Source organism: Vicia villosa, linkage group LG1, assembly GCF_029867415.1.
Source record: "Vicia villosa cultivar HV-30 ecotype Madison, WI linkage group LG1, Vvil1.0, whole genome shotgun sequence".
NCBI classification, from domain to species: Eukaryota; Viridiplantae; Streptophyta; class Magnoliopsida; order Fabales; family Fabaceae; genus Vicia; species Vicia villosa.
In genome coordinates, this window is record NC_081180.1 from 45280157 (window position 1) to 45298682 (window position 18526).

Below are 18526 nucleotides of genomic sequence, written 5' to 3' on the forward strand. Positions count from 1 at the left end.
TAATTAATAAAAAGTTCACCATTCCCAATACATGATAAGGGTACTATAGTAAAAACAATATTTTCTCTCTTACTTTTTGACACTTTTCTTAATATGTGTGAAATGGTGTGCTGGGTCACTCATTGTGGGACACTCATGAATCAAACACCTATCTGATTAAAAAATCTCCTCACCTCCCCTCCCCTCGTTTGAACCAAACATCCATCTGATTAAAGAATCTCCTCACCTCCCCTCCCCTTCTCTCCCCTCCATTAAAATTTCTCCCCTCAGCTCCCTTCATTTGAACCAAACACACCCTAAGCGATAAAATTCTTTGAAAGTTTGGCCTACAAAGCGAGTAAGCAAGCAGCGTGGTCAATGGCATAATTGAAACCAAAGAAAACCACAAGGCAAGACGATAAAGAGCATAGAGAGAAAGTAAAATGGAAAAATCATGGATTGCGGCGATGTATTTGGTCCTGGCTACGATTTGCAGCACAACTGCTACTAACGAATCGCCACCATACACCGTCGTTCACACCGCGTCCGATTTCGAGATCAGACTCTACCAAACATCCGTCTGGATGTCCGCTCCCGCCCTAAACATCATCTCCTTCGAGAAAGCCACGTGGAACGGCTTCCACAGACTGTTCCAGTTCATCCAAGGCGCCAATCTCAATTTCTCTCGAATTCCGATGACCGCTCCAGTATTAACAACCATGGTCCCCGGGGCCGGTCCTCTCGAATCACAAGGCTACTATATTAGTTTCTATTTGCCGCTGAAATTCCAAGCTGATCCACCGCTTCCACTTCCGGAACTCAATATCAAACCCTATAAGTTTGATACCCACTGCGTTGCTGTGAGAAGATTCTCTGGATTTGCGAAGGATGAGAGGATTGTTAAAGAAGCGGAGAAGCTGGATTCGAGTTTGAGTAGGTCGCCATGGGGGGAGTTGAAGAGTCAGCGCGGTTACTCGATTGCGCAGTATAATTCTCCTTTAAAGATTGCTAGACGGAGGAATGAGGTTTGGGCGGATGTTCATGCTCCTGAACTGGGATGCAACTTAGTTGGTGTTGCAGCATATTGATCATTGATGTTCTGTTTTCATATGCTTAAATGTTGAATATCATTGTTCCGACTTTTCTGAAACATGTATATGAATTTGATGTATAGACTTGTGTGTATAATAACAGTGTAAATTGTGTTGGTTAATAAAAGAGATCATAACAAATTCTAGTTCAATCGGCAAAAGGATTCGAACTTTGATACTTTCAGTTTTGAACTTCGTCTACAAACCGAGGAAAAAGAGATCTACTTGCTTGAAAACATTAAATTCAATATCATTAATTCCACAAATAAGATATTTAGCTTCTTTTTTGTTGGTCTGAGTATGTTTGTGCAGGAATAGGATCAGGTATCTTTCATATTTAGTAACTTTGTGTCTTTAGTGTATATTTGATGATATATGAATGATTATAAATAATGGTTTAGAGAGTTATTGACACAAAGTCACCAAATGCACCAAGATTCAAAGATAGTGAATCCTCTCCTTGATTGTGCATAGGTGTTGAATTGGAGATTCTAACATTTAGTACGATTCGAGGGGAAGAAAAAAATTGTATTTGATAGAATCACCATTTGGTGTCATGACAATGGAAAATGTGAATGTGTTTTCATCTCAGTTTGTTTGGAATAAAACTTAAGCAATGCTGTAGGTTGATCTAGTTGGAATTTCGATTCCCCAAATGTGTCTATTTTTGAAGGTACTCTAGTCTCAATTATGTTTGAAGCAGAACCAGAACCACACAGAACCATAATCGCCAAGCGTTATGCGTAATACTTACGAAAGCACTCATCCATTTATAGTTAACGAATTCAATGACTTCAACTACAATAAACTGGTGTAAGATTAATCGTCTTCTATCTTCCATCCCATGTAACATTGCTTTCAGAGCTAACTCTAACTAGTATAATTGGTCAGGAGTCAGCAGCCAGGGAAATTGAAAGCTATCCTCCACTGTCACATCAGCAGACCCCAAAACATCAAGACAATAGAACAATGAGTGATGTAATAATCCGATTAAGGAAAATAGAATATTCATGGCATTTAAACTAATACTGGATATTCCTGACAGACTTTCAACTACAACAAAATCCCTTATTTCTTCTGTGTCTGATGTTCAAACAATAATACAAGCTGATAAGTTACTACTCACTAATATTGAGTGTTATAATTTACTTAAACCTAATTAATATTTTATAACAAACTTCTATGTATGTTGATTAAATATTGTTTATGTAAATAATTAATATGATAAATGACTTTGCGCGACCTGGGCGGATGCAAGGGTATTTTACCAGTAGCTGATTGTAGACACATATCTTTAAGTTAAGAATCCACCATGAGTATGTCTTCAGTGACATTTGCTTCAAAAGTATATTAATTGAAAATGTACATCATGTTTTCCGGGCAAAAAAAATGCAGCAACAGCTAACACAAGAAAGCTCCCCAACCATTCTTTATATATATATTTGTGGAAATGACACTGAAAATTGGGAGGGGAAAAAAGCTAGTTTCCTAGTAGTGTATGGTTTTAAAAAAATTTGAGTGCACCTCACCTATTAAATAGCATTGCTTTCTAAAATATTTGGTATCATGTCATATCAAAATGAGTATAAGATGGCAAAGGAAATATAAAAGAGTACTGAAATATTAGTTAGCTCGATGTCTTGTATGAGTATGTGATGGCAAAGACGAGCCAGGAGCAGACGCTCTTCTGCTTGGCATAGGTAGCTTAATTTGAGTACAATAAACAATCAATAAAAGCAACAGAAGGACAGCAAAAAGACAAGTTGAAGAAGACATGACCTTCACATTCTTTAAAGCTGAAATTACAGTTTGGGATTTGTGGTTTGCAATATTTAACCATTGAAATTTCCCTTCAACCAATGCAGCTCCTAATGTCCAGGAAACATCCCCTGGACCGAATTCCATTTCTACATCACCGAGACATAGACCATGCTCGATCAGTGATGCCATATAAGCCACGCGGAAACAAAATTGTCCAGCATAATTTGGATTGTCAGATATACTGCTCAAGCCAGCCCATAAATTTGAACATATTTGCTTGCCTGACTCCCAAATTGTTGTTAAATTGGCTCTTGGGCTCAAATTTAGCTTGTTGTAGACAAAAAAGAAACCAGATAAAGCATGGAATCGCTTCGTTGGGTGAGCAACTGCTGTTGAGTTAAGTGCATCAGTGCCTGCAAGGTATATAATGAAACAGAGTAAGAGTTGGTGAATAAACTTACAACCCTAAGCTCTCCCTCTTACATGTTACCAGTAATTTATGTGTAAGAAATTACTATTGCCATGTTTTTTAAAAGGTTGAAAATTGTATTCCCAGGTACAAAATAATTTCAGCTTCCACATTCCTGTGATTTTCATTCCCAAGAGAGGGTATGGGAAAGTAGATTCCTATGATATCAAAATAACATTGTGTGAAGTTTCTTTTTATGCCAATAACTTTCTCCATATTCAATTTTTATAAAAAAAATCTTAAGAATGTTATAATCAATCATAATTTTATTAAAATGCCTTGGAAAGGCATTCTCATCAGAATATTTGGGGAATGTTATTCCAAGGAAGGCATTCACCAAACTGGAAACAAACGCCACCTTTGATGATTTTTCGAAGGAGAGTTTTAAAGATTGGGTCAGATGTTGAGAAGATGAAAGTAATTATAGATAGACATATGTAGCATTGACACTTCAAATTGAAGACGTGTTCGGCGTCCGACACATGTTGGGGTCAAACCCCGATATGCACAGTTATATTTAATAACTTCAATCTTCTTAAATTAATATTAGTGTCTACGTGTCAGTACTATGACTATATCAGTGCTAATGCATAAAAAGAAAAAAAAAAATATAGCCAGTAAGCCACCAGACATAAAATAAATGATTATTCACTTACCAATACCAGAAAACATACTTGCTTGGCAATTTGAACCAACTGCCTGATGTGACACTTGGGAATCGCTCAAGTTCATAGCAGCAGCAATAGCTATTTCTCTGCATTGTTCCCAATCAGGCTCCCCAGTAAGACTTAAAGAGTTCTGGGGTTGGCTATGATTTTTTTGGTCAGTGGCATCAAGTCCCGAGCAATAAGAGCAGGTATAGTTTTGTACGAAAGTAGACATCAGACAAGGATGTCTGAGTTCAGATATACCTCTGGTGCTTTCTGCACTCTGATTATTTCTAAGCATAACAACAGTTCTATCAAACGCTTCATTCAACCCAAATGCAGGCAACGAGTACGCCACAATCCTATGTTCAATTGATCCGAACTCCGATCTCATCGCGTTCACATCATCCCCAGTAGCACGATCAATCTCCACCACAATCTGCAACGACGAGCCACCCAAATCAACAAGTCCCAAAGTAGAAGACCCCTGATGATCATCATCAAAGCTACCCATTTTGTAATTCAAAGCCACCCACCCATAATAAGCTTCCTCCCTCCCACTCAATACCCTAATCCATCTCCTGTCAAACATAAAAGAGTGATCTTTCACAACAGCCTCCACATCCTCCAAAACCCGAAACACATCCTCCCTCTTAAGCCTCCTCAGTCCAGCAGTAGCCAGAACAAAAATCGGCGTATCACCGTGCATTTCTCGAGGAACTAAACTTTCCGCCCAAACAATCAAAGGCTCCAAAGCTTGTCTGACTCCTAAAGAATCATTAACCAGTTTATCTAACCCGGGTTCGGTTTGCATACAATGATATTGACAAGAGGTTTTCCAAAACGAACTATTCCTATTTGTTGCATTACCATCAGGATATGAATGCAGCAAAACCGGCAAATTTCTATTACCTACAACACTCCCTAACATCCATTCATATGCATTAACCCGTGTCCCTGTGCTTCCACAGTCTATAACAACAGTGTAATACGATGACGTGTTGGGTTTCGAGCTATAAGCCTCGAGATAAAAACCCAGAAACAAGAGAATAAGGATGAAAATGACAGCACCGGTTTTAAACAACAATTTATGCTTGTTTCCGAATCGTTTATCTTTGGAAGGGGATTTGGGAACTTCCATTAGAGATTAATGGGTTTCAGCATTTATTTGAGTAGACATGAAGAAAACAAGGTTCAGAATCACTACCTATATCTCTGTATCTGTATGGAACACTGTAACGAAGAAGCAAGAAATGGATGAAGAAGGAGCTGCTACTTGGATCCGCGATTATCTGATTGATGAAGAACTCATAAAGGATCCAGAATCGGATCGGGTTGAGGAGGGGCTATGCAAATTTCAAGTTTTTCCTTGTCGTGGAAATTTCACTATTTCAAATCTTTAGTAGCATTTGATTTGTACAATAAAAAGTAATAAACAGAATAACAGTGTAAAACAATCTAAAATATTAACTAAATAATGCATAACAGTACAAAAGAACCTTTTGTATTATATGGTTAATGTAATAGACAATATTTTTCTTTTTTATTTTTGTTACAATGAGCCGAGGCCCAAGAGTACAAGAAAAACAACGAGGCTAATCTCATAATTGAAATACTTAATTCATCGTTATAAAGTAAATGCGATATGAAAATTGGATGTATATTTTTAAATCTGCACCATTTGAATTTGTTTTTTATTGACTTATATTGGGGTAAATAATATTTAAAAAAAAAAAAGCCCCTCATAAAAAAGTGACTTTTATTTTAAAATTAAAAATATAATTTAAGGAGTTTTACTAAAGCGTTATTTTCGGAACATGTATTTATACATAAGTATATATCTTTGAATTCTAATAAAGACAATTTATATTTTCACATAATTTTAAATTATATTTTATCTCTTTGCTCCAAAATACATTTTGATAATTATTCATTCACGTGACAATATTATCTTCACATATTTTCAAATACTTATATAAAAAAAAGCACTCATTAAGTTTTCTTAACATATTTCATATCTTTTAGTAATATAGTAGTATTTTATTTTAATTTGTATCTATTTTTGTATATACTCTCATATCTTTTGTCAAGGATTTGACCATTATGCTCGAAATTATCGAAGAAAGAAGGAAGCAAGAGTAAAAGATAATGATGAAGTGCAATATGCACATGCTGGAGATAGTAACTCTGATTATGTGCTACTCATGACCAATACTCAATCGAACAATGAATAATCTAATATGTGGTGTTTGGATTCAAAATGCAGTAACCGTACGATTGAAAATAAAAACTGGTCCACCGAGTTAGATGAATCAATTAAGAAATTGATCAAGTTTGCAAATGGTAGGCACGCCACATCAATAGGAGGAAGAAACATATTTTTGGTTAGAAAGGATGATCGAAGAGTTAATATCACTTATATGTTGTATGTACCTTCGATGACAAGTAACTTGATAAGCATAGGTAAATTACTTCCAAATAACCAATTCCTCCTATTTATAATCAGCGACAACCAAAAAGTTTAGACCACCTAAAAAAAGAAGTCGCAATATCACCAACTAGATTTCCCCTCATGGATACACGTCAACTCGAGTGCACTCAAGTGCATTGTAAACTGCATCATTTCCTAGCTAGTCACGTCACCGCACATGTCAAAAAAAAGGCAACACAACATTTCAATGATGTGAATGCGTTTAATGTGATTGTTCTCCACAACTCTTTCAACTGATTTCAAATGTGCTAGTCCCATTTCGCATCGGACAACGCCCTAAGGGCCAACCATTATAAGTTAAAGCATTCGTCGGTTCCTGGAAAAGCCTAAAGGGCAATTGTTCTAGGTCGTCCGAAGGCCCGAATGACTAAGGCCCAATCCGCCTCGAACTGACTTGAGCGATGGAGTGTTAATCATGCAGATATCTCCCGCGCCGTTGTAAAGAAGATCGAAACCACCATTCAAGATCATCATTTTTTTTCAACTGCATTCATTTCTGATTCCTGAACGGAACAAGAAATCTTCTACATCGCTTTGATTACCAATTATAAATTAAATTCAAATAATTAGACTATATAATAATATTAATTTTTAAATATTTTTAAATTATTTATTTATAAATATCAACAATTTATTTACATTAATACATAAATATTTAGTCATATTCTTCACCACCTAATTTTAAGATATTCTTTAATCAACTTAAATTTGTACTTTATAAAACTCTTTAATTTGTATATAATCAATTTTATGATATTTTAGGAACATACAAATAATTTTTAATTACAAAAAACATATATAAAATCACTTGATATATATTTTACTCGAAATGATTTATTACTTTATTTTTTATATTTATAAGAGAAAAATTAAAATTATCTTTATAATTATTTAACTTAATTGATCTTTTTATTTTACCTCATTCATTGAAAATCTTCACATATCAAATTCATACAATTTTAGCTTAGTTAGAATCTTGATTCCTTATTTTATTCATAAAAATAATTTTTCTATTTCATATTCAAACCGTTTGAATTTAAAAAAGGAAGATCAAGACAAACTTAAAGGATAAGAAAAATGTAATTAAACTCATTTCTTACCCATGTTGACAAACCCACGTGTAAGTACAAAAATACCCTTACGATGAGACACGCATTGGTTATATTATAGCTCCGCAGTTTCAGCATTGTAGTTGACACGCTTCCGCACCGTATAAAATCCTAGCGTCAATTACCATTCACCCCTTACCACAGCTCCTTCTACCGACTGCGTACGAATCAAAACAAGAACAAAACAAAGCCGCGAAAAAGTTTCCAGAAAGAATACAGAGAGAAAACATGAAGATCACGGCGCTTCTTGTGCTTAAATCCACCGGCGACGGTTCTGAATCGGTGTTTCTAGCAAACGCTTCTGATGTGAGTCACTTCGGTTACTTTCAACGCTCCAGCGTCAAAGAGTTCATCGTTTTCGTAGGTCGCACCGTAGCCAATCGTACCCCTGCTGGCCAGCGTCAATCCGTTCAACACGAAGGTTTAATTCCGTAGAATTCGAAATCTTAGGGTTTCGGATATCGAATTATGCGAATCGCGCGTTTTGAATTATGTTTTTCATTGATCTGTCTGGATCGGATTCCTAACCAACTTTTTTGTTTATTGTTTTATTATTTCTTTTCGTATAAAAGATAGCATTATTGGTTTGATATGTGATCGTGTGTTTTTATATCCTGTGATAGTTAATTTTGGGAAAGAGATGTGTTAAATTTTTTTTTGTTATCAAAATTGTGAGTGATTGGAAGTTTATTTACCTTTGCAGAGTACAAGGTGCATGCGTACAACAACAAAAATGGTCTCTGTGCAGTGGGATTTATGGATGATCACTATCCAGTTCGGAGTGCGTTTTCTCTTCTCAGCCAGGTCAGAATCAGAACAAGGTGTTTAGTTTCAATGTTGCTTCATTTGGTTTTGCCGTGAATATTATGCCTCTGGTATTTATGAGGATACTTTAGTTATAGATTGACACTTTTGGTAGGTCCGTTGGCTCGAACTACCGAGGATATAAGATTATAAAATTGTCTTGTTTTGTAAATAGAGAAAATTATGTCTTATTAGTTACTCCGTATCTAATTTATTGATATCTTGAGACTCGCACTCTTTGTTTTCCATTTTGTCATGGTTTACTGTCTTGATATCATACTAACCTGATCATCTTCCGAGTGAACATACTCACGAAGGTAACACTTAAATAAGTGACAACCAATTATTAGATTTTAATTTTAATTTCAGGGTCTAGGTCATAGGTTTTGGTTATATAGCTTGTATCTACTACCAGATTAACAATATGAATATGTTGCATTAATTCCAAATCTAATGAAATCGTGAAAACAATTGGTTTGGCAAAAATGATATACTACCGGCGCCTAATTAGCATAGGATTATTGGTGTTGTTTTTCCTCTGTGCCTTGGGCATCGTATATGATATATCCCGGTGGGACTTTATAATTTATATCCTTCAATTTTGGTAACGAGGATCTCATGTTTGAACATATGTTTCCCTCTGTTTGTCTTTATGTGTCAATGTAACTCTGCCTGCGCCTAGTATTGATCTGTACCATAACTGATCAGTTAACTCTTTATGTTTGGGTGGTAGTTAAGAAGTTGTATCCGATGGAATGTATCTGATGCATGCTATCATTTTACTAGATGGTAATAAAATATGATGTCTTGCAGGTGCTGGATGAATATCAAAAAAGTTTTGGTGAATCATGGCGAACCATTCAGGAAGACAGTACTCAAACATGGCCCTATTTGAATGATGCTCTCGTGAAATTCCAGGCATGTAATTGCCTTTTCTTCATTATATTGACTTCAGCTAGACGAGCTGTTGATTTTCTATTAAAAATGTGCACAATATTCAAAATTGCTTCAAAGAAGCCTTTTTTTCTTTTGGCCTACCTTTCACATGATGGCTTTTGACTCAAACCCTCCTTTTTTTATGTGCCTGTCAAATTTCAGGATCCTGCAGAGGCTGACAAGTTGATGAGAATCCAGAGGGAGTTGGATGAAACAAAAATCATCCTTGTAAGCATTAAGCATGCAAGACTTTGCATTGCATTGTAGCATATAGGTTCCCTGTATCTCTTGTCTTCTAAATTTACTGTCATGTAGTTATTCATTTTTTAACTCAACAAATGATAGGCTATGTTGCAAATTTATCATTTCTTAGCACCATGATGTGATGTCGATGTGACATAGATTTTGATGTCTGTCAGCTGGTTAGCAATAATTCCGTTGCTGTAATTCTTACTTTTTGGCAATATGTTTGTTTCTTAGTAATATACATTTAATTTTATTTGAGTGAGTGGACTTTTCTCATTTCCTCTTCACTCTATTGGCTTGTTTTGATTCTCTGCAGTGTAGATTTCTAAGAACTGCATAATGTAGTGTTTATCCATGACTGACTTTATTATTTTCTCTCACCATATGATTTTCTGTTGTAAACAGCACAAGACCATTGATAGTGTTCTTGCACGAGGGGAGAAGCTGGACAGTTTAGTTGAGAAGAGTTCTGATCTGAGTGCAGCGTCGCAGGTAAGTGATACAGCTTCTATTTTACAACTTTGCCCTCTGGGATTTTCCCATAAATGCATGCATATTATATATTCAGACGTCTGTTAATTCTCCAACTCTTGGTTTACCAAAGCTTAGGTGTATGTGGTCAATAAGCATGTTCAATGAATATTGCATTTCGTTCCCGTGATTAATGTCATTGTTGGTTAGATTTTTTGCAATGCTTTTATTGAAAGCCGTGACAGTGTTATAATTGTTGCCCATAAGTCAAGACTGCATTCATGCTTTAAACTAATTATCTTAGGAAGAATACCGATACTGATAGGATTAATTCCTATCTAAATAAGTGAGAATGTAATATTAAAGAATATAGGAGAATATTGCAATAAATGCAAGAGCTAATGCTCTCAAAGGACCCAGGTTACATGCCCAAAAATGAGAAGAACGCACACCATCTCTCTCTGAACTTCCCTATTATAGAAAGATTTCATATCTGTTGTCTCTCTCCCCTAACATTCCCTCCAATTTGCTGTGTACATGGTAATTCCACTCTTGAAAGGGAGTATTGGCCCACATAACCTGATCATTAGAGTCTTATTGAGCCTCTTTCTATTTATCGACAATAGACTCCAGAAACCTATTAATACCACCTGGTTGTAAAGTATCTCAAATTGCAGTGCTGCAAGGGACTTGGCAATGTCACCGACATGGATTATCAAGTAGTTCAGTTTTGCTGAATAGTTATGCTGTTGAGCCAATTGCTCCTTCAGCGTCAACTCTTAATTCTGCTGCGGCAACTCCTAATTTTTCAGAGGGAAACCAATAGCAATCAGCCGGCCATACAATTTCTCCTTTCCTAAATATTTAATTCTGTTTGATGCATAAAGAAATGTGATTTATTTTGAATATTTTGAATACCATAGTTGGTTGCAGCTCATGAGAAACTCTCAGTTAACTATGAATTGAAATTTGTTTCCCTCTTCGCTTACTTTGCTGTGCTGACACAAGAATATGATTCTGGCATTTGAAACAGATGTTCTACAAGCAAGCGAAGAAAACCAACCAGTGCTGTACAATATTGTAAGCTTTCAAGACCATCAGTATCATGTGAGCTTGTCTGAATCCTGTTCTGACGTTGATGCTGTTGGATAGGGTGAAAATAGCTTCGTATGTCTATAACACTCTCCATTGTCTGTTTTGTGAAATTCTGTGATTTTCCCGGTTATATGTATTGCATACGGGAACGAAATATTGGCCAAAGGTTTCAGTGTGTTGGCAAAATAACATTCTCATTTACTTTGTTTGTGATACTTCGATAATTTTTAGTGTTTTGCATATAAAACTACTTTGATGAAACCATTCCAAGTTACTACAATATGTACTGGGATATTGTCACGTGCGCTCATCTATCGTGTTATCTGCTTTAGGTTTTTTTTAATTGATTTAATGGTAGTGGTCCTATTTTAAATTGATTTAAGATTTAGTGCATGTTTGGTTTGGCTTTTGAAATGGCTAAAAGCAATTCTAGAGGTGTAGAATTAATTCTAGGTGATTTTAAGATGTTTGGTTTGACAAAAGTAGAATTGATTCTGTCTCCAGAATTGATTCTACTTGAAGCTAAAATTTGTAGCTTCTGCCTCCAGAATTGATTCTGGATGATTTTTACACTGTAATTTATTATTCAACTCACTTTTAGAAAAATGTATCCAAACATAAATCAATTCTGCTAAACCCAATTCTACTAGAATCAATTCTACCAAACTCAATTCTACTAGAATCAATTCTGTCCACCGCCAATCCAAACACACTTTTAGGTTTATGTCTTTTTAATTTTACAATTTTGATTCCTTTTATAAAATTTCTAAAATTGATCCCACCACTGACTTTTTTAATAATGTGGTAATAGTAAATATAATAATATGAAGAGTGAAGACCCATATTAGTCCCTCACAAATATCACCCGAGTCAAATTAGTCCCTCACAAAAAAATTGACTCAACTTAATCCCTTACAAAATTTAACCGGATCATATTAGTCCTTCTGCTAATATTTTTCTCAAATCCGTTTTTTCCTACTTATAAACCGGTTCTTTTCATACTTTTAAACCGTGATTGAACTGACACGTTAGATTTTTTATTTTTTAAATATTAAATTAATTTTTATTTTTAATTTCATTTTTAAACCGTTATCAATGAATAATATAAAAAAGACAAAATTATTTTTTATAAAGTAATTTTTAAACAAGTAATTTCTATGATTTCTACTAATATTATCAAATTCTATACATAAATTTTTATCTATGAGGTCTCAAATTCAAGTTCTTTCAGGTTAAATGATTTTCACTTTACAGCTAAACAAAACAATTTCTACCGTTAATAAAGTGACTATCATTTACAACTAGAAAAATCAATTTCTATTGTTAGTAAAGTGACTATCAATAACAACTAAACAAATCAATTTTTATTGTTAGTAAAGTGACTATCATTTACAAATAGACAAATCAATTTATATTATATTAAATTGACTGTCATTTAATCTGAAGGGACTTAGGTTCGAGACCATATTGATACAAATTTTGTATTTTGTATTTTAAATTTAGAATTGTTTAAGATTAACCACATGGGTCTGAGTTTAACTCCTTATAAGAAACAATTTTGGCTTTTTTATATTATTAATTTATAATTGTTTAAAAATGAATTTAAAAATAAAAAACAATTTAGTATTTAAAAAATGAAAAATAAATAAAATCCAACGTGGCAGTCCAGTCACGGTTTAAAACTAAAAAAAAATCGGTTTGAAAAAAATATTAACAAAAGGGCTAATATGATCCGGTTAAATTTTATAAGGGATTAAATTGAGTCTATTTTATTGTGAAGGACTAATTTGACTCATGTGTGATTTGTGGGGGACCAAAATGGATCTTCACTCAAATACGAAAGAAGTGGACATATGTGGCTGCTACATCAGCATATCATAATTAATACTCCCTCTGTTTTTTATTATAAGTCGTTTTAGACTTTTCACACAGATTAAGAAAAATAATAATTGTTGTATGAAAATGAGAAATTATGAAGGTTTTTACAAAATTATCCTTCATTAATGACATGTGGAACATAAATTTATATAATTGAAAGGAGAGAGAATAATAAATATTTAAGGATATAATAGGAAAAATAACATTAATTATTCATTGGAATTGTAAAGCGACTTATATTTAAATACAATTTTTTTTCTCAAAACGACTTATAATAAAAAATGGAGAGATTAACTTATAAAATAATATTTATTATATGCAAGTCCTTGTGTCTCCAAGCACTTAATCCTTAAAAACTGTTTTCTTTAAACCTTAATCCCACCCAAATTCTAAACAAAACAACTACGCCTCTTTTAATTCATACTCTAGCCACCCATCAATTATTGTCACGGCTTTTCCAATGAATTTGTTATTGATTCTTCCCACATTCTAATAGTCCTATCCTATGCATAGTTTCAAGAGCATCTCCAATGGTGTTATTTTTCAATGAGTTCTCCAACTAGACATCAATATAATAATTAAATATTGAAGTAAAATGCCATGTCATAGTAGAGTTGCATTGCAATGCAACTAGTAAAAAATTGTGGTACCCAATCAAATTAATTTATGAGGTAAAGTTGTGGGACCCATTTGAATTACTCTAATAAAATAAATATTAAATAAATTATTTTGAGATGATATGGCTGGTGGGACCCATAAAAAACTCAAAAATGGGTTGCACCATTGGAGATGGTCTAATCATTGTGTTATGCTTACCTATAATTTTGGAAAATTTCTTTAGCCACCTCCCTATGGGGTCACCCCAGCGAAAATCCCAAAATACCCCTGCTTCGGAAATGAACTTCCGAAGCGCTTTTTTTTTAAAAAAAATTTTCCATAATTCGGAAGTTCATCTCCGAAAACACCTCATGGGGGGTGTCTTCGGAGATGAACTTCCGAAAACACCTCATGGGTGAATTCAGAAGTTTATTTCCGAATTATGCAGAAACTGTGTTTTTTTTAATGTTATTTCTTAAAGAGTCTCGCATTTTAATTAAACGCAAACGCCAAATAAAATAAGCAACAGATAAACAGAAAATACTAATACGATAAATAAAATCCAAATAATATATACAAGCCGAACCAAATAGTAATAGTGTGCGCAATATACAATCCGAAAACAAAAAATAAATAATCCCGACCACTACTGGGTGTGCCTAACCCTCTCACCCTGAGCCCTCCTCTGTCTCCTGTACCCCGCCGCACGGCCCGCATCAGTGACGATCGCCTCCATCACGGCGACTGCATCTGGACCGCCCTGAAGAACGACACCCCGATCCAAGGCGTCCCGCCCAAGCATCTCTATCCGCTTGCAGATCGGCAGGAGATCAATGGCGTGGTCATCCTCGGCCTGCTGGTTCTCCAAGATCTCCTCATGTGCTGGCCTAGGAGCGTCGGGAACGTCGGGTCTCAGTAGAGGATGGGACACCCGGTAGAACCATGTGACGTACCCCTCCTCACTGTGCCAGTCCTGTGTGACCCGAGTGAGACGGTACTCCTGCGGTACCACATGATGCTGCCAGTCCTCCCATATGGCAGTGAGCTGCACTCGGGTCACTGTGTCGGGAGCTGCCTCAAAGGGTGACCTGGGTATCCGCTGCACGAATCCGAACTGACGCATGCACCGCTCAGGGAGATACCGGACCATGATGCCGGTCCCGCATGCCAACCAGCCTGAATATAGAGCAATGCCGTCAAAGGGGACAATCTGAGCGTAGTCGACGAACGGCCTCCAGGTGACGTCGTCGTGCATCGTGCAGTCCAAGTACAGACGGTATGGTCCCACCGCATCGTTCCCCCTCTGGAGATCGTATCTGGCGGCCCTGGGCATGGCGTCCACGTACGCAGGATCGATGTGAAAGCCGTGGATGCGGGAGAAGTAGGAGATGATCCAGCTCTGAAACAGAAACACGATAATGTATTAAAAATAAATACGAAACATAAATAAATAAATAAATACGATAATGTATTAAAATAAAACGTACCGTAAGCAGTGTGCAGGATCCGACCAACTGCCTCGTCCTCCAGTTGGAGGCCTCATTCAGCTTCTAGTAGAGATATGCCAGAGTAGCTGACCCCTAGTTCCACTGGTGAACGGTATCCAGGTCCATGAAATAGCGGAGGTAGGTCACGTCGACGTACCTTGCACTCTTGTCCACAAAGCAAGCAGCGCCTACCACATGCATGTACCAGCACCGGAAAGCGCAGCCGCGGTGGTACTGTGTGAATAGGTCGTCACCCGCCTGCTCGGCATCGGCCGCCGCGTTCAGGTGGTGCTCGAAATAGCGGCTCAGTGTGGTGAACCGGATATGAGGCCCAAAAGTCGTGGCGCACTCATAGTGAGCAACCTCGTGCTCCATGCCCAAGTAGAGCATCATCCACTCAATGGCCTCCACCCTCTGGATCTTGGAGTGGATCAACAGCGGCCCCCTAATCGGCAGGTGGAGAAGACACTGCACGTCGTGCAATGTGATCGTCATCTCCCCAACCGGCAAGTGAAAAGAGGACGTCTCCTTGTGCCAGCGCTCCACAAATGCCCCCTGCATGCCGGTGGTGATCGTGGTGTACCCCGTCATGCAGAGCCCGCTGAGCCCTGAACCTCGCACATGGTCGTTAAACCACTCAACTGCTGGTTTAAACAGACCGAAAATCTTGCGGGCGTGGTTGACCATTTTCAGCGGCTCTTTCTCCTGTTACAAAAAAAAAACAAATAAGCGACATATATTAAATAAGCGGACATATATTAAATAAGCGACAAATAAACGGTTAGATTATAAAAAATGGTGACAAATAAACTGTTAAATTAAAAAATACCTCTCCCTACCAGATCCGCCGAGCGACGTGATCGTGGTAGTGAATCAGCACGGAAGTGTCAAAGGGCCCTCCCGGATAGCCATCCTCCTGCTCATCCTCCTCCCCGGCTGGAGGGTCAACATCCGGTACACCCTCCGGCTCGTGGTATGGCACTGGCACCTCCTCCTCCTCCTCCTCCTCCTCCTCCTCCTCCTTCTCTCGCTGGCGGGAAGAAGATACCCGAGCCAGCCGACTCCTAGATCCTGAAGCAGATGTACCCTCTCCCACGTCCACGGGAACTCGCACACGGCGTCCCCGGCCCTGCCCCCGTCCCTGGGTCGACGCCAGCTGCGCTGCCGCCCGCTCGTGTCTAGCCGATGCAGTCTGAGACTCTCTCCCCTGTCTGATGCGTGCTGGTTGGTTGCTTGACATGTTCCTGTAAACAATTGAAATCGATTAATATGCGAGACAAAAGAAGAAACAAAAATAATTGAAATTCTGATACAGTTCGGAAGTTCATTTCCGAAAACTGGGATGGAGGTGTTTTCGGAAATGAACTTCCGAAACACCCCTGCGATGGAGTTTTCTGCAACTCCCATGGCAGACCCCAAAACCAAACATCAAACCTATGTCTACACATTCTTAACATCCTAAATATCAGTATAAACCTAACCTAATACATTTTTTGCTATTTGTAAACACCCTAATATACATTTTAATCATAGATCTTAAAATCAAAATGCTTACCGATTGAATGGATTTGAGGACTTTTGAATGTAATAGAGCAAGTAGTTGGAGCCTTTGAGGTAGCTTGGAACTGGTTTGCACAAAAATCTCTTGGGGTGTGAGTTTGGAAGAAGATTAGGGTAAATGATTAGGGGGAGGGAGCTGTTTTGCTTAATCTACAAAACGCGCAGTATTTCGGAAATGAACTTCCGAAATGCTGTTTTCGGAAGTGCATTTCCGAAATAAGTCAAATTTTTTTAAAAAAAAGGCGCTTTCGGAGATGCATCTCCAAAAACACCTTTTTCTTGCATTTCAGAAATTCATTTCCGAAGTCAGGGGTATTCTGGATTTTCACCAGAGGTGAGTTAGAAGGTTGGGAGGTGGCCAAAGAAATTCTCTAATTTTGATTTAATGACAGTGGTCCTATTTTACATCATTTAAGATTTAGGTTTCGACTTTTTAATTTTACAATTTTGATTCAATTTTAAAATTTCTAAAATTGATTCCACCACTAACTTTTTTAATAATATGGTAATAGTAATGAAAGAAGTGGACATATGTAGCTGCTGGATCGGCATATCAATGATTAATAACTTGAAAATAAAATTTTATTATATATAAATCCTCTTGTGTCTGCAAGTACTTAAATCTTAAAAATTGTTTTCTTTAAACTTTATTCTCACCCAAATTCTAAACAAAACAACTACATAGCTTGTTTGGTTTCATGTTAAAACTATCAAACTCACATCTGCAATGACACTTTTAAATTTTTGATATCGTTAACATGAAATCTTCAAAGAGTAGCTCAATCAAACACTCATTAACCGATGACTTTTCCAATGCCTCAGGCTATCTTTGAGAGTTTGAAGGGAAGAGGAGAGGAAGATTTTCAAAAACAAAATTTAAAAAAAAATGTAGGAAAATATTTAACATTTTTTTGAAAAAAATGATTTTGTTTAGAGTGATAAAAGAGTCATTATAATTACTAAATTTTTAATTTTCAGAATACTATAACAACCTAAAAAGATATTTGGAAAATTTATGTAAGCCCTCCAAACCCTACTTCAATATAATTTTTGACTTCCCCCATTTTATGGGGTTTTTGGTGTTATGAATAAACTCAAACCCTCCAAAACCTTCCTACCCAAAATCTTTTTATCCTGTTCACCTAATTCTTCCTATTTTTCAAAGTCCTCCCCTCCTTTTTCCTCCAAACTCTCAAACATAGCCTTAGGGGTTAATATTCTTTTCGCAATAATTCTATTCATAGTTTCAATAAAAATTCACTTGTGTTATGTTACCTACTAGTATAAATTTTGAAATAACTTTTACATTTCAATCATGTGCATTTTGTCTGCGTTTGAACATTCACTACATCGAATCAAATTAAAAGGTTGTTCTAACTACCATACTAACTACTACTAAATTTTTCACGACATCTTTGTTTCATGAATTTAGTATGTTAAAAAATTCTCTGTTATATATTCTAGCACAATTGTATAGAACATCATCTTGATTTTAATCCATATGATGTGAATTGTTTTCCTTTTCTCATTAATTTTTAGATTTTTTGTTTGCCTTTTTATCAAATATTTTGTTATCTTAAAAACGTATGTTGAAATTATGATGACGAAGGAATGATAAAATTTGCATGCAAGAAACCGATGAAAAGAAGAGAAATTGCAAGTTTGTGTAAAAACATTCAATGTCATACATTCACAACAAAATTAACTACTGGAATAGGGGCGGAGCCAGAATATGTAGAGTATGGTGCATATAAATCAATCATACATGTATTAGATTATCTTTTAATATCATATCATTTTTATATCTTATTAAAAATATATTTTCACAGACATTTATATTTGTGAGACATAATAATTTATATTTATATACTTTATAATATTTATATACACACCAATAAAATTATA

General features: G+C 36.2%; 3 protein-coding genes across 3 annotated transcripts; 2 read left to right on the plus strand and 1 right to left on the minus strand.

Annotated features, from left to right (window-relative positions):
* Nucleotides 1-204: 204 nt before the first annotated feature.
* LOC131636166 (uncharacterized) lies at nucleotides 205-1150 on the plus strand. The gene has a single exon (XM_058906828.1). The coding sequence runs from the start codon at nucleotides 423-425 to the stop codon at nucleotides 1065-1067; it is 645 nt and encodes a 214-aa protein (XP_058762811.1). The 5' UTR covers nucleotides 205-422; the 3' UTR covers nucleotides 1068-1150.
* Nucleotides 1151-1300: 150 nt separating this feature from the next.
* Nucleotides 1301-5361, minus strand: LOC131636159 (probable apyrase 7). Its single transcript, XM_058906819.1, has 2 exons — nucleotides 3957-5361; nucleotides 1301-3244 (listed from the first exon to the last, which is right to left on the minus strand). The coding sequence occupies exons 1-2, from the start codon at nucleotides 5086-5088 to the stop codon at nucleotides 2694-2696; spliced, it is 1683 nt and encodes a 560-aa protein (XP_058762802.1). The 5' UTR covers nucleotides 5089-5361; the 3' UTR covers nucleotides 1301-2693.
* Nucleotides 5362-7629: 2268 nt separating this feature from the next.
* Nucleotides 7630-11360, plus strand: LOC131636177 (VAMP-like protein YKT61). The gene is made up of 6 exons (XM_058906832.1): nucleotides 7630-7968; nucleotides 8251-8351; nucleotides 9165-9269; nucleotides 9450-9515; nucleotides 9939-10025; nucleotides 11038-11360. Exons 1-6 carry the CDS (start codon nucleotides 7776-7778, stop codon nucleotides 11086-11088), a joined length of 603 nt encoding a protein of 200 aa, XP_058762815.1. The 5' UTR covers nucleotides 7630-7775; the 3' UTR covers nucleotides 11089-11360.
* The last annotated feature ends 7166 nt before the right edge of the window (nucleotides 11361-18526 follow it).